The sequence below is a fragment of the Protomyctophum bolini genome (assembly GCF_963924005.1).
Source record: "Protomyctophum bolini genome assembly, chromosome: 20".
Classification (NCBI taxonomy): domain Eukaryota; kingdom Metazoa; phylum Chordata; class Actinopteri; order Myctophiformes; family Myctophidae; genus Protomyctophum; species Protomyctophum bolini.
Window position 1 is genome coordinate 16,102,713 of NC_137881.1, and position 15,853 is coordinate 16,118,565.

General features: G+C 41.0%; 1 protein-coding gene across 1 annotated transcript; it reads right to left on the reverse strand.

Annotated features, from left to right (window-relative positions):
- Positions 1-1,264: 1,264 nt before the first annotated feature.
- haus6 (HAUS augmin-like complex, subunit 6) lies at positions 1,265-15,235 on the reverse strand. The gene is made up of 16 exons (XM_080792040.1): positions 14,862-15,235; positions 14,031-14,126; positions 13,492-13,570; positions 13,124-13,256; positions 12,857-13,001; positions 12,260-12,319; positions 12,120-12,183; positions 11,203-11,376; positions 10,657-10,856; positions 9,135-9,252; positions 7,722-7,824; positions 7,151-7,211; positions 6,416-6,560; positions 5,244-5,342; positions 4,421-4,556; positions 1,265-3,529 (listed from the first exon to the last, which is right to left on the reverse strand). The coding sequence occupies exons 1-16, from the start codon at positions 15,008-15,010 to the stop codon at positions 2,760-2,762; spliced, it is 2,532 nt and encodes an 843-aa protein (XP_080648166.1). The 5' UTR covers positions 15,011-15,235; the 3' UTR covers positions 1,265-2,759.
- Between the last annotated feature and the right edge of the window lie 618 nt (positions 15,236-15,853).

Below are 15,853 nucleotides of genomic sequence, written 5' to 3' on the forward strand. Positions count from 1 at the left end.
GATTTTATACTGGCCCAGGTGTGTCACAATCTCCACGACACGCCTCCAATCTCTACTGCCACTCCCACCATCCATCATCAGCACTGGAAAACACTAACAGTGGATTATACACAGACCAAAACACCACGAGGGCTACATACATAGGACCGTAACACAGAGCTCAAACAGTTTTATGATACCATAGAAGATGTGTATAATTATTTTGGCCACAGCATTAAACGGTGGCCCATGCTGACTGGCATAATTTCCATCTCACCCAGGCATCACATTGAAGCGATTATGAACTACCTCAAGCTTCACACTCCAATTCAAATGAAACTATTTGAATAAAGGTTGTACACATCAGTGAAATTAACCTCTGGGAAAATCCCTAATTGAGAGTCTAGGCCTAGATCATATAGGCTGCATCTCTCTATATCATTTGATAATGGCATATTAAAAACACCCAATGAAAATATAAACTTCACTTATACCAATTATAACAATCGGTTGAAGATTGCGTATATCCACGCATATCCCAAGCCGTGTAAGCCGTGTGGCGAGCCGTCTCCCTCAAAGAGAGAGAGATTTTCACCTGTACTATATTTTCACCTGTACTTTGTTATAGTGATAGTGAGAGTTGAGGGGGCCCAAGGGGGTCGGGTCATCAGCCTCTTTTGTTTGAGTGTGTTGGGTCGTTACCACAACAAGAACAACCATGGACCACCTGTTGGTTTAGGCTAAAATAATTTTAGATTAAAAAATTAAATCAGATGCCTCTGTAGTATATATAAATATTTTTTACACTTCCCAGGATAGCAATCTCCAGATTAATGACAAATTGACAAATTAAGCTACCGGTATTTAGAAAAAATCTAAAATAAAGTACTGATCATAAAAAGAAAAAAAAAGAAATTAACCTATTTAGGACAGGAACCCTTTTTGGGGTAGTTGCTATGTACAGTATAAAGCAGCACATGTTTTTTGTAATTTTTGAATAAATATTTTAAGTTTTTCAGAACTTGGGTCAGGATTTCATTTTTAGAATCGACCTCAGTCCCAAAGCGTTTGAAATGAACGGTAGAATCCCAACCCCCTAAAAATGTCCATCTTGAATAGCAAGTCAATGTAACTGTATATACTGTAATACAAAGACATTAGGCAAGGTTTGACAACTTTTATTGAAAATTAGAAACAGCTTAAACGCATCTACTTTTTACAGATGTACAAATTAGTTATGCACAGTACAGTAACCTAGAGTAAATGACCAAAATGAGCACACCAGGTTGACTGTAGTTAAATAAAATGTATCCCGTTTCTCAAATAGAAATGACATACAAGCACATCTACAGTAGTTTATAATAGTTAATACATCGTTAGTTTAGTTATACAATATTTATTTTGCATGTATATTTAAAAATACAATTAGGCACAATACAATTATGTATACCCTAAGCATTTCCATTCTCGAGTCGAACCTTCTGCGCTGTACTAATGGTACGTTACTACAGTGTTGTTTTTGGCAGATTTAGATCTTAGTTTTAGTCAGTCTCTTGAATAGTTTTCACTTAGTTTTAGTCATCCTTTGGTCTAGTTTTAGTCTTTAGATTTTAGTCGACTAAATCTACAGTTGATTAAGTCAACTAAGATGTATGTTGGTGGTGGGCCTTGATGCCGTCGAAATGACACTACACATGTTGTGAGCTTGCGTACTGAAATTGTAATTTCAGCATGCAAACTAGTGTAATATGACTTAACTAGATCTCTTGTCCACTAGTCCCTTCCTAACATTTTAGTCTAGTTTTTATTTGTTGACGAAATTGTGAAAAAAGGTAGTCGACAAACATTTTTCGTCTTAGTTTTAGTCGACGAAATCAACACTGCTACATACAAGCATTGTCAGCTACTTGTCACTGACATCATCAAGCCTGTGCCAAGGTGTGGGAGCAATGAGTTAAATATAAAGGCTAAAGAAAACAGGGAACTGGCTGCCTGTGATGGAAATAATTCATTTTTTTACCCCTCATTACAAGCAAAGTGGCTCGTCTTCATTCACTTTTAATTCCAAATATCACCAAATTTCTCTTTGTACCCCGTTTATCAGAGTTGGAGCATTGTTGGCACAGCCATCGCTTATTTCTCTTAGTGCCTTTCTTAACTGGTTCAGACCGTACGACGCGTGGGCACATCATAAGCAATCCAACTGACGGGTTGCTAGGACATGTTTACACGTGTGTACACGTCCTAGCACATTTTCAATGATATCAAACGAGAGAAGAATATTCAGATTTTTTTCTCTTTTTTGGGGGGGTTGGCCTCCAAGGCCACCATACTCTTCGCCCTTCGTTCATCTGCGGTCCCGGTCACTTCCTAGTTTACCGCTGCAGAAAGAATACCTCCTATCTCCTAATCTAGGGCGCTCTCTGTGGTTTTCATCACATGGATATACTTAAGCTCTTCATTTCTGACTTCTCACCTGCCTCTCGTTCAAAATATGAACGCGAGGGATGATCGAGCGATAATATTGAAACGAGAGAAAGGTAAGCAAGCAAAAATATGTCTTTTTCCCGGAATGGAAGGGGGGGGGGCTTTTTGTAAAAGCGGCAATATCTTCCAGGCACCCCGAACTTCTATTTTGAAGGAATCCCGGTTTGTGTTAAAGAGACAGATCCAACAGAATTTTAATTATTTTGAGCTAAAATGGCAAGTTGCAAAGTAGCAAAAGGTGTCAAAGCTTGCACCCCTGATAAAAAAGGTTGGATTGGAAATTGTAGCAGCCACTATATGTCGTCTATGGGAGAGAACGTGACCAGTTTAGGGAGGCTGTACTCATTCTTACTTGAGGGTGAGACGCTCTCTGGAGAGAACGTGACAAGGTTAGGGAGGCTGAATTCTTGCTTGCTTGGCGGCGAGCGACTCTCCAGCGAGTCGAGATCCAGTGAAAAGACTTGACCCGTGGCCGCTGGACTCTCCATGATGTGCGAGAGGTGATGTGACAAGTGTCGAGACAAAAGGCAGTCTGGCGTCGCCGTCTGCTTCCCGCCGTCCATAAAGGACAGGTCACTGCACGCCTGCTGGATCCGGTCCACGTGCCGACGCGCGGCCAGCGGCGTACGCCTGGCTTCCATCGCCAGGGAGGGAATGCCGAGGAGGAGGAGCTCGTCCTCCGTGTCGTCGGAAGTGTTCGAAGCGTCATCGCCGCCCAGGCTCAGCATGCTGTCACTGTCCACGTCAGGAAGAGTCTCGTGCTGGAGGCTGAAGTGTGAAGCCTCGCCGACGCCGGTCCCGATTGGACTGCAGAGAGCAGCCTCCATGTTGGACGAGTCCCCGGACGTGTGAGAGGCGTCCCCCTGCTGGTGCAACGTGGTTGCTGAGGCGGGATCGCAGTAAACGCCTTGTGAAGAAGGCGCCTCGGGTGTCCCAAAGGCCTCATCCGTCTCAGCAAGGGGAGAGAAGTATATTCCTCTCAAAGAAGAGTCCCCTTCCAAAGTTGACAACTCTAGAGTTTTTTCTTTAACTGCCTTTCGCCATGAGCTCTTTACATCCAAAACTGAGAAAAGAAACAAAAGAAAGGTTATTTACCCCACTAACAAGCAGGAAGATTTGGCTTTCATGGTCTTAGAAAAAAGGGAATATATACTCTTGAGTATAGTTTATGAGTTTCTTTATTAATGAGACGAGTACACAGCAGCAGTCTACCTAGAGAAACTAATGTGTTTCGGCACGCAGGCCTTCCTCAGCGTTTCCAACTAGAGTATGTCTCACAGAGAAGACGTATAATAGGCCATCAATGAATGCAGGTTACGTTTTTCGGCGGGGATTGGGTTAATAAAGAAACCCATAAGAAACCTATACTCAAGAGTGCGGATATTCCCTTTTTTCCATTGATCTTGAAGAATCTGCACCAATCAGAGACTACTAAGACTCCCCCTGAGTAGAGTGTGCGCCTCTACCTATAACGGTGTTGTTGTTCCAAGTACCCACTAGAAATCTGTCATTTACTCAACTAGTTGCACTGCCCGTTTAGGCACCCAGGCAAGTTTAGGCCGGGTCTGGAGAACCGATCATCCGATTGACTTAACACAGCAATAGACGAAACAAGTGTGAAGTGAATTGGATGAGTGGTTCGGAGCAGGCCAGGCTGGTTCTGGAGAACCTCAACCTCTCAGCCGATCCAACTTCACATTCCTCGAGTCCTCAGCGGTACAGTAGTACAACCGCCACGTGTGAAGTCGATTAAATTTATTTCTAGATCACATAGGAATCTAGATAAAATGAGAATATGCCCAGTCATAAAAGAAATGTTACTGTTGCATAGCCCACTCCTTGTGCCATTTTTAACAGACCACCAACATAACCAATTGGTGAATAAATTAAGAAAAGCTTGAGTATTGATTTGAAACACTTCCACTACATCAGGACTTCTATAACAATTACTAACTCAAGCTCTCAGGGGTCCGTGGTAACTGCTTCCTGGTGGAGAAGGGGTCTCCACCCATAGTGACGAGAAGATCTTCAAGATCTAAGCCCTTGCTCCTTCCATCTGTATGGCTGCTTGTAGTTACAGCATCTGCAAACTGCAAACACGGGCACACACAATCCATTTAAAGCAAACTTGCATCATCTCAGATTTAGTTTAATAGGGTTCAGGTTTCATAATTATGCCGCATGCGGGGCTGTCGCAGTGAAGGATTCCCCTGTGGAGATTTCGTTGTTTTGCAAACCATATAAGCTAGGGATGCATTGATATTGTAATGTCACAGAATGTTTATGAAAGACTGACTTTATGTGCCAAGTTGAAATGATCCAACAGCGGCAAAAAAAAATAGTACTTATATTACATTACAAAATCCTATTATGTGCCGTTTTGTCAAAAATAAAAGCATTCAATACATTACACCAGTATCCACATTTAAATCTCTCCTGAAAACCCACCCATGTTCAAGCCTTTCCTTAATCATCATTTTTGTATTATTATGTATGTTTTGTATCTGTATGCCTGCTAGTGCATGGATTGTTCTTTTGTTGTTTTCTCTTGATGTAAAGCACTTTGGCTTGTCAATACCACAGTACTGCAATATTGCAATAGCTCTGTTACGTTATGAATTGGTCTTCTTTAAGACAGGTTGTCGATATCACTAAACTGATTTGATAACAAATATTTATTAATTCAAATACATTTCTGTGAGTGAGTGAGTTAATTCACAGAAAGTATTTAATCCCCAGGGGCTGAATGCTCCATTTAATGATTCCAGTCCACATACCTGATCTGCGAGGTTGTCACATTCTCTGTCCAATATGTGAACTTTTTTCTCCATGGCAGACAACTTTGGACGAGGCAGCGCCGTCTTCCTCACGCTGACCTAGAGTAGAAGTAGAGTCAAATATCGATTATAAAGAGCAGCGTCACTGCATAACACGCTAAACCCGCGTTTTATTCCATTGTCTCTCCCCGCGCAACACGCTAAACCTGCTATTTTAGTTGAATTAGTCGTTTTTTGTTACATTCTATGAAATACCGGCTTTGTCGCGGACATCGTGACGAGGCCGACGCGTTATGATGACATAACCGGAAATCGACCTGGGAAACTGACTCCAATGCAAAGTGAACGAGGAGGTATGGACAATCTGGGCTCGCTCTGCTTTTTGTTTGTGATTCCCATCGAACAAATGATGGAACTATTTTCAGCCGGATTTGAAAAGAATATTATATATATATATATATATATATATATATATATATATATATATATATATATATATATATATCTTGGGGGGGGGGGGGGTACTACCTGTCAGTGGGGAGTGTTGGCTGATGAAGGAATATCAACATCCTAATACATACTAATACTGGGGGGTCAAATTATGTTTGTTTGTTGCTGTCAAAATATGACCCCCCAGTCAAAAAGCACTTGGTTTGAAATAGACATTCATGCTTTCCAATTTGGGGTCATCTATGCACGGAATGTCTATGTTCACAGGCTTCTGTGTGCGGCCTAGAGGGCATCTGAGCATTTGCGGCTTACACTAAATGCGTTCGGGAAACCCAGCCAATTTGGCATTTCATGTTTGTGTATATACACCACACACAAGCAGAAGGCAGTGGTTGGCAAGTTGGTTTAACGAACACGAACACTTTAACTCCTCTTTTTTTTTAAATAGCAAGACTGGGTCAAATAATGATTTAGTAGCGTCTAGTAGCGTTACAGATTGGCAACGTTTGCCATCATGTTAATGCCACTGCCCAGATCAGTCACGTTAGAGAGTAGTGGGTACTGCACTGGGTATAACAAGTACTCTGACAAAAAGTACATGGCTTAGCATAAACAGGTGGGGAATGTATTCCCAAATTGAATCGTTCTCAACTTGTGTGGTTCCCCGGCCGGTTAGGCCGGTGCCCGCCAGTCTGGTTGGTCAAATGATGCACAATACTAGCCTTTTCTTGTTGTGGTAGTGGTGTCGTCTTCACCGGCAGAGATGGTGCAGTTTCAAGGAAATCGCAGAGGGACGTACTCCCCTGGAGTAGCATGTCGGTCGTCGCAACAGGAGTTTCAGCCCTCTCCACGGGTGGCGAGCGGATACTGTTCACACAAACAGGAGAAATGGTGACTGGTCATTTTATGCCACCGTCAACCTGGTGCTCCTATTTTGGCCATGTCGGACAAAAACCTTTAGTTTAGTTAAGGAAAACATTTCCATTGCAGCATGTTGGTCTTCTGAAGATCCACTATACATGCTCCTTTTACAAAACAGTGAAACACAAACATAAAACATTTAATTTACTTTATGAAACTTCAAAATATATATATATATATATAAAAAAAAAGAAAAAAGAACACACAACATTAAAATAAAACTTTTGCACAGAAATGCAAGTGTCAGCTCCGTATCTGTCCGTGGCGATTTCTCTCAACTCGCCATGGTCATCAGAGAGCAGGGATTCTATAGGGAGGACTAGTGCCGGACAGAACACTACTCAGACCTGCCCGGGAATCTGTCTCCCAAAGCAAGACAATCAAACCCAATAAATGCTTGACATCTTGCATGTACTAACAAACTGACGAATAGGACGAAAAGCAAACTGACGAAAAGCAGATACATTCCACATTTAACCACAAAGTAGGGCTTAAGAGTCGTTAAAATAATTATCCAAAAATGATACAGCCATTACCTTTCAAGGTCAGAATCCACAGTGGTACTTCTCTGGAATTTGGTCTCTGCATCTGAAAATTCTAAAGGAATAAGGTTTACTGTACACCAGCGTTTACCTCGTCTCGTCTGGCTTTGTTTTTCCCCATGTACATTTGGAGAAAATCTGTTACAGCATATTACTAGTTTTGACTCTTTTCACAGCAGACATCGGGAGAGATACATTACATACACCAACATTAATTGCGGGTCTGTTTAATTTACGCCAAAGCTCCACCAATTGTGTTGCGTTGCGTTCGGACGGCGTCAAAAAGATTAACCTGGGCGAATGCGACACAACGTCGGCAGTTGATTCCTTCATTGATTAAAAAAGGGAACATTCCCTGCGTTGATGCTGATGCCCAATGACTGCAGTGGAGCTTTGGTGTCGTTAAGCATTTGGGGGGGGGGGGGCAGCATTATGTTATCTGCACAGGATAAGCACACAAATGCACAGGCCTATAATTAATGGCATTAGTTTAAGCTACTTGTCAAATGGCTGCTGTGAAAAGGGTCTATTAAAAGCAAAGTACACATTTCTATGTTCTACTCACCAAGAAGCATAGCAGGGTATTGGGAGAAGATGTTGGCCCTGTAAGAGGCATCGTTTTCCACGTCAAAAGACAATGGAGCCATGGGTGAGAGGAACGCGAGAGCCTGTCGGGAGGTATTTTAATTAATAATGCATATCTGACTTAATGAGATAAACTTAGAACTACACAAAGTCATTCTCGCACAGGTATCCACCAGGTCAGGTGACGGCCAGGGGGCAAAACATCGTGTCGGCCACACCTTAGGCCTGGCGGAGACATTAATGTGACAAATCTATCTGTCTTGTTATTGTGAGAAAATAAAAATCATCATCAACCCACAGTGGTTCTTAACCCATTTAGACCTTAGGACGATTCTACAAATGCCTTCTAAATCCTGACAGTTTTCTGAAAAACCCCATGTTTCTATGCCAGTCGTTCTCAAACAGTTTCAAGGACCTCCAGAAATATCTGTAATTGGCCGCCGACCCCCATATGAAAATATGTTATTCCAGGGGCCTCCCCAGAAGCAAAGATTTGAGTTAAAAATGTTATCTCCAAATTTGCGCCATATTTTCACGATTTTTCAAAAATAGCAGACCTACAAGTTACATGAGCTTGTAGATCTGCTATTTTTCAATAGCTAAAGTATAACATAATGCTTAAAACACCAAAAGGGGTTCCCTCCCAGAATGGGTTGAATGGCGCCATGGATGGTTTCTTGAGGGGGTTCCAAATTAATAATATTAATAATAATAAAACTTTATTTGTATAGCACCTTTCATGACATGAAATGCAGCTCAAAGTGCTTTACAGAACAATGGAGAATAAAAGAAAAGCAAGGCAATGACATTTAAAAAAAAACAAGCAGTAATGCACCCTTACATGTCCTTACATGTCTGTAACTCGAATTATAGACGTCCTTGGGAGAGTTTGAGAACCACTGGTATAGTAAGCTGTATTTTTAACCTATGTAATAACCTATGCAGTGTTGATTTCGTCGACTAAATACCATGACGAAAAATGATCGTCGACTACCTTTTTTCACTGACGAAGACTAAATGGAAACTGAGCTGTGATGAATAAAAGTAAGACTAAATATATTGACAATTTCATCAACAAATAAAAACTAGACAAAAATGTTTGCAAGGGACTAGTGGACAAGAGATCCAGTATATGTAAAAGAGTCAAAGACACAAGTCATTTTACACTTGGTTACATGCTGAGAATAGCACATCTACAAGGCCACAATATACATTTTAATATCATATGATATTGAGTGTTGAGTTTAGTCGACTAAAACTAGACTAAAACATTCCAGCTGACTAAAACGAGATGAAAACTATTCAAAAGACCATGACTAAAACTAAAATGAAAACATTGCTGTCAAAATCAACACTGAACCTATGAATGCATGAGCTCAACAAGGCCACTCACAGGTTCCTCATTCAGTGGACAGGAACCCAGAAAGGTTCCCCACGTTCTGTCCCATTTCAAGTCCAGCTTCTTGATATCATTCCTCATCTTAGGCACCTCTATCTTGGTGATCGTATGCCTGGAAATAGAGCATGGCAGAAATTAAGACAACTTATTTTCTGGCAGAGGTAAAACATCCACCAAACCAAAGTATTTTATGAAAATCCAAACCCTCAGAAACGGATAATATTTAAAGGAAGCATCAATCGGAAATATCTGTTCAAGTGCCTTCAAACAGCTTTGCCTGCAAACAAATCCATGGCCAAAATGCTGAAATGGTGGCACTGTCGGTAGTGGCACACATTGTTCAGTAAGAGAGCATATTAACTCCAGGCCCACAAAGGATGCCCAACTACTAGGCAACAATGAATCTCAGGGGATGACTAAATTCAGGATTCCCTCATGACTTTACCACAATACCAGAATATCCTTCGTTCCGAGAGTCAGCATGGAGGTACAGTGCTAAGGTATATACGTTTAAGTTAAGTTTAAAGATAGCACTTTTTGTAGACTAAGATAGCATTTGATACAGCATTTGATACAGCATGTTATGTAGACAGCACTAGAAAGGCATTGTATGTAGTCATAGCACTTCATAGTACATAGTACAGTAAATATAGTTTATATGTATAGTTTCATTAGATATTCCACTGTTACTCATGTTTCATGATAAATACTTTTTATATATGCGATGTATTGCCATGCTTTTTGTTCTTGCTTAATGTAAATCGTTCTGGATTAAGAGCGTATGCTAAATGCCTAAATTGTAAAGTCTGTGCACCATGACCTTAATGCCTTGAATGTCTCTCTGCTTCCCTTCCAATATTTCTTATTCCATGTATTTCTGATCGCACAAACACCTTTCCTCATGCTTAATCTGTCCACTGCTGACCCCTGCTGGTTGGTGTTCAGACTGGTTGGTTCTAGGGATGGTAATGAAAAACTAATAACACATGGAATCTCTTGCTTTTTTGAGAGGTGCAACCTGTGTGTGTGGGAGCACGAAAAGAGCATGGTTGTTTTTCACCATCTGTGCGCAACCGAACACACACACACACACACACACACACACACACACACACACACACGCACACACGCACACGCACATATTAACTGTATATATGGTGATTTTGGGTGTGCCAGTAGTACAGTGACAGTACAGGGTACAGTAGAGGGACCCCCACACGGTAACTCTGCCATTTCTCAACCATTTCGGACGTGGGGGTCCCCCCCGGGAAGTTGCACCACTCACTTCACACGGGTGCAGGGCTTAAAGCTAAAACAAATCCCAAGACTGAAAAAGATTTTTTGCAAATCTGCACTGATCTCATTAGTATGACCCCTATTAAATCCTCGGGACTGAAATCCGTCTCCAGGACTGGGAACTTTAAGCCCTGCGGGTGACCAATATAACTTGCTGGTTAAATTAAAGTTACATTTTGAGTCAGTATTTTGTGAAATACATGGTCTTTAGTCTACCTACCTCATGCGCAGCAGATCATCCAACACACTTGCCATCTGCAGCCTTTTCTCCTCCAGGCGTTGCAGAGTTTTATTTATCGGAGGGAGGGAGGTGCCAGTTCGATTCCATTCCTCTCTCAGCAGCTGCAGAGCGTGGTTCATCAACTCGAGCACACACAGGAGGTTCAGCTGCCCTCCTTCGTACACATTCCCTGTACTCAACTGGAAAAGAAACATGACAAGGCTTGAGAAAGAAGGAAAAAAACAACAATGTACATTGCGGTAGTGTGGACTGTAGTGTGCACTGCTCACTCCTTTAACCACTTTCAACTAGCCTGGAGTTATAGGTGCAAGTCAATAAATAATTGAAAATAGCCCATCTACAGGCTCGTGATGATCACAACGCAAAATGAGCCAGTAGTGTTTGCAACACCACACTTTTGCATGGCGAGGTATAAATCAGGATTAAGTGGTGAGTGGTGACGTAAAAAACAGACATCAACTGCAACAAACTCAACGTGCTTGCAAACATTAAATTGAACCGTCGTTCACAGAGTCACTTTCTCACATGTTGCGGGAGCTGCTCGATCCTGTCCAACAAAACCCGGGAGAGTTTGAGGGTGAAGTCTCTTCCATCCAAGCAGTATTGGTCAACATCTCCTCTCGTAACACAATCTGCCACCCGCCATTCTTCTTTGACTGCTGCCAACAGTCCATCGAATGCCAACCATAGGGCACGCACCTGAATACAAGCAGACGGTGCGTAAAGAGGTCTCTTTCACTTTATATTTATATTTTGAACATTGAACCAGTGCGCCATTACTAAAACAAAGCCTCAACAAAACCTGGCTTTGCTTTTGAAGTTGAATGTACTGCATTTTCAAAACCGATAGAGTTAAACTGATATGTATTAAAGACCATTTTAGTCAGTGAAAATCAAGCTTAAAATTACATTATCTTTAACAATGCAAGGTGTCTGTTGCTCTTTTTTGTATTGTCTTGCATTGCATTGCATTGTACTGTACTGTACTGTACTGTACTGAATTATCTTTTCTGTAAAGGTTTGGTAGTGAAATGTATTTATTCTTTTCTTGTCTAGTTTTGTTTCATTTGTTGTCTTAATTGTTTGTACGATTATTTTATGTACATGCTCAGTCATTCCTTTGTGCCTAAACTGAGAAAGCAATACAACTTTGAATCATAAAAAAAAGAGACGATTGTATTTTGTAAGAAACTGACCTCTTAAAATGCTCTGATGAAGACTCTTGGACTAAAAGCCACCCTCAATGTCATTGACAATAAATGGACAACTTTGAGTTTGTGTAAACACAAACATTGCGTAACAAAATTGATGACGAAGGTGAGGACGCAAATTCTGATTGGGCGGAATGAAATGTATGATTGATGATGTACGATGATAAGAGCGCCCCTCACTTCACACAGGTGTGATTTTTGATATCTTGAAAAGGTTCATTCTGAAGCTACCTTTTGAGTTTTCAGTTCCAATTCCAAAGACAGTCCATCCTGCGCAGCATCAACATTGTGACGTCTGAACAAATAGAAGAGACACGAATTAGCCAAAATGTTCTAGTTCTCAAAAGATTTGGGGCTGAGAGGTTACTTACTTGAGGTGTTCATATTTGGCAAGCTCGGCTCTGTTGTCTCTACTCGATTTCACAATGATCCTGCAAGAAAGACAAATTAAAATGTGTCTTAGATAACAGATGAACAAGGAATAAGCCTATATTAATGTTGATGTCCAAGAAGGTACAGGAACACAACACAAGTGTGTTTTCATTCACATGCGTATTTAACTTAGTGATTGCATTTGCATGCATGCCTCTGCTGGCGCCGTTGTGCCAACCAATAATTTATAGAAAAAAATGATCACTCATTGGTTTGGCGATTGATATTCAGGCCAATAAACAAACGAAAGGGCCAGGTAAGTGACAATAATCTGACATGACACAACCCCCGCTCCCAGTCTACTGTAATTTGATACAGTAGATATTGACGCATGTAGAATGTGTGCTCTGCATTTCCTAACTATTAATGCAATCCTGAAACTCCTTGCAAACCAATATCCCCAAATGGCACCAGTCTGCAAATTGTCAGTCCAGACTGCTGCAGCGGTCTCCAAGCGGTTTGGTTGCATTGGTGTAGATTGGCCTTTAATTAGTGATTAATGATGCCTAAATCATTGCATCAAGATGCACACGTACTGGGCTCGTCTCTGGTACTCTTGTAGTAGATGGTCCTGCTCAACGCAGTGTTTCAAGAACCTGGCCCTGGTTAGCTTGCATCTGTTGCTGGACATGTGCAGTGAGGATGCAGTCATTGCTGCAGTCTCAGGAACCCAGCTTCCATCTAACAATGACACATACAAAGTTCAGAAAGACATCCATTCACCTTGTAAAAATAGAGTTAAGGGAATGCTTCCCATCTAGGGTAATCATTTAAGAAGCATGTTTATTGAAAATAAAATATACCTGTGGTAAATGTCTTAATTTCCTGCAGCATAACATAGTTGGCCAAGTGAAGCATCAAGTTGGCAAACTTCGGGCCTCCTGGTGATAGAAAAAGAGATGCCACCACTTTGGGTCCCCCACTGTAGTTTTCATCCTGAAAACACAGATTGATTGAATACTTTATTAGACAGAAATGCCAACAGGATAGGGTTAGGGATAGGTACATTCATACATTTGAGCTAAAAGGTATACAAGTACAGCTTGGAGCGTTCTGTAAAACAAATGGGGGCGAGCCTTCCGGTTACCTGTGTGAATAATCTGTTTGTTGTATGACCAATAAATAGGCAGGGCTGGAGCCCAATGAATGGGTGGATTTAAAAACCTCTTACCATTATCTCCCGCAGCCATGCACAGGTGATTTTCCGAAATACTGCATCTGCTTGGTGATCCAACACAGGCCAGCAATGTCTAAAACAAAAGCAGGCATTTCCTTTAAACTTAGGCCCATAAGACAGACTGGGATCAAGCCGGGTAAGCGAAATTTTGCAACAAAAGATTTATTTTTTATAATGGGATGCAATACCCTCCATTGAGAGCCCATTGATCCAAATACGGTAAAAATGTCCGGTCTGCTTGTATTAAACGATGTTAAACTCGTCAGAAGTCACTGAACGGCCATACTACCCGTTTCCAATTTGCACATAATGCAGGAAGCAGCAGCACGACGCATTCATGAAAACTAGTGGTTCTAAACTCCAACACTGAGACACTGAACTTTTTATGAAACAAACACTTTGCAGATAGAAAGAGGATAATTCAAGCTTGCCTTACAGCTGCAATGTTGGCGAGTTTAAGTCGTTAAATACAAGCAAATCGGACATTTCACTACTACACTAGACACTCATCTCAACAAGAGTTGTCAACGTACCTGTAGGAATCAAGAAAACGTGTGGGGTTGAGTTTCTCCAGCAAGAAGTGGCTGACTATGTAGAAAGCATCCTTGTTTGGTTTGTCAAACATATCTCTGAATAAAACATAAATGTATCATCACCAACAACAGACAGCTTATTCAAGACAAGTTATCGTTGTAGTATTATTAGTCTTAGTAGTAGTTTGATTGATTGATTGAAGTATTTATTAACAGTCAGTATGCAGAATTACAGTACATTTCAAGCACAACTCAATACAAAAACTGTTAACTGTGGACACCATACATAAAGCATTACACTTGTTTACAATAGTCCTCCATTTTCAATTAATCAGAACATTTAGAGACTTACAAATTCGATATAGCCAAAAACAGGAAATCATCATAAAGGAGGTAAAAAAGGGGAAGAAAAAAATACAGTGAGGAAAAGGAAAATGGGTGGGTGGGGGATTCAGATTTTACAGGGGCCAGTTTCGAATTGCACATTTTGGTGGCATAGGAGGGAAATTAATGTAGTCCCTTGTTTGTGCAAAATCTGGGTTGCACATGGTTTGTTGTTGGTGTGGACTTCGTTGACACTAAGGAAGTATTTAGAAAGGTACATGGGTATCTTGGTGGTGTATCGAATCTTGTGGACCAGACCCATTGCTGTACTCTGTCGTCAACCCTAAGCCATTCCAGCCTGTCAAAGTGGGCAGGGGTGAGGTGGGTTCGGGGAGTGAGGCCAATTAAGTAGCAGGCTGCCTGACAAGTTTGTTTTGGGAAGTCTGGAGCCTAGTAGTAGTAGTAGGGGTTTAGAATAGTAGGATAATAAACAATGAATAAACTCACATTCCGAGTTGGATATGTTTCACGTTGGTTCTTTTCAGATGTGATGCCGCTGCGTCTGGCCGAAAGCCCTGACTCAGAAGACTCCACCACAGATGTGTGCCGTTCGTCTTCTTAATCTTAACACCCTTAACTCCCTTCGACAACGACATGTTTCACCTTTATGTCGTTATATAGGATTATCAGTGAATTAATTAATTGCGACCGCCGTCTGACCACAACAACATTGACTAATGTAATGTTATAGTTACTCTTACTGCCTGCTGACCGTTAGTATAGATACGCGATCGCTCCTTGACTCAACTAAAACGACAATCATTGGTAAATGGTATATAAAGGATATTAGAATATACCGTTATGTAAGTTTTGAAACTCCATAGGAAATATTGCGACGCAGACCGACCAGCAGACCAGACCCATAGAGTATTAAGACCAGACCGCCAAATTATTTTGCAAACACGGTGACCCGGAAGTTATTTTTATGCTTCTTCTCTGTTTTTTTTGATAACTGGTGGAGAACTTTTTTTAGTCTTCCACAATACCATATTAAGATACACAATTTTATATTGCCATTTGACCAACACTTATAGTTTATTTTATATATTTATGCTTTACTATTCATTATATTTATGTTGCTAAAGTGATTCATTGTAGGCTACGCTACGGCACTTACATTTGGTCAACTATTTTGTATTAACCAATTATACAATTGTTGTATAACTGTTATACAATTGTATATGTATATAAAATATTGTATTGACAATAACCAAATATTGTATTACTTATGAAGATAGTCGGAGCGGCGGAGCCACAGCCACTAGAGGCGAAATCGAAATGGTACACAAATTCTCTAATGGTCTCATAAGTGGGCGTGTGCCCCATACGTCCATAGAGTATTAAAGGGGGGGGGGGGGGGGGCAGACGTAATACAGGAAGTAAACCGGAGTTGGCGTGTCTTGCTATTTCCGTCTTGGGGACATAACACAAACACAAGT

Coding starts and splice junctions, on each gene's coding strand:
- haus6 (XM_080792040.1), bottom strand. CDS start 15,010: ATGTCGTTGTCGAAGGGAGTTAAGGGTGTTAAGATTAAGAAGACGAAC. Junction 12,184..12,259: donor GCCAAATATGAACACCTCAA/GTAAGTAACCTC, acceptor CTATTTGTTCAG/ACGTCACAATGTTGATGCTG. Junction 5,343..6,415: donor CACTACCACAACAAGAAAAG/GCTAGTATTGTG, acceptor CTTCTACTCTAG/GTCAGCGTGAGGAAGACGGC.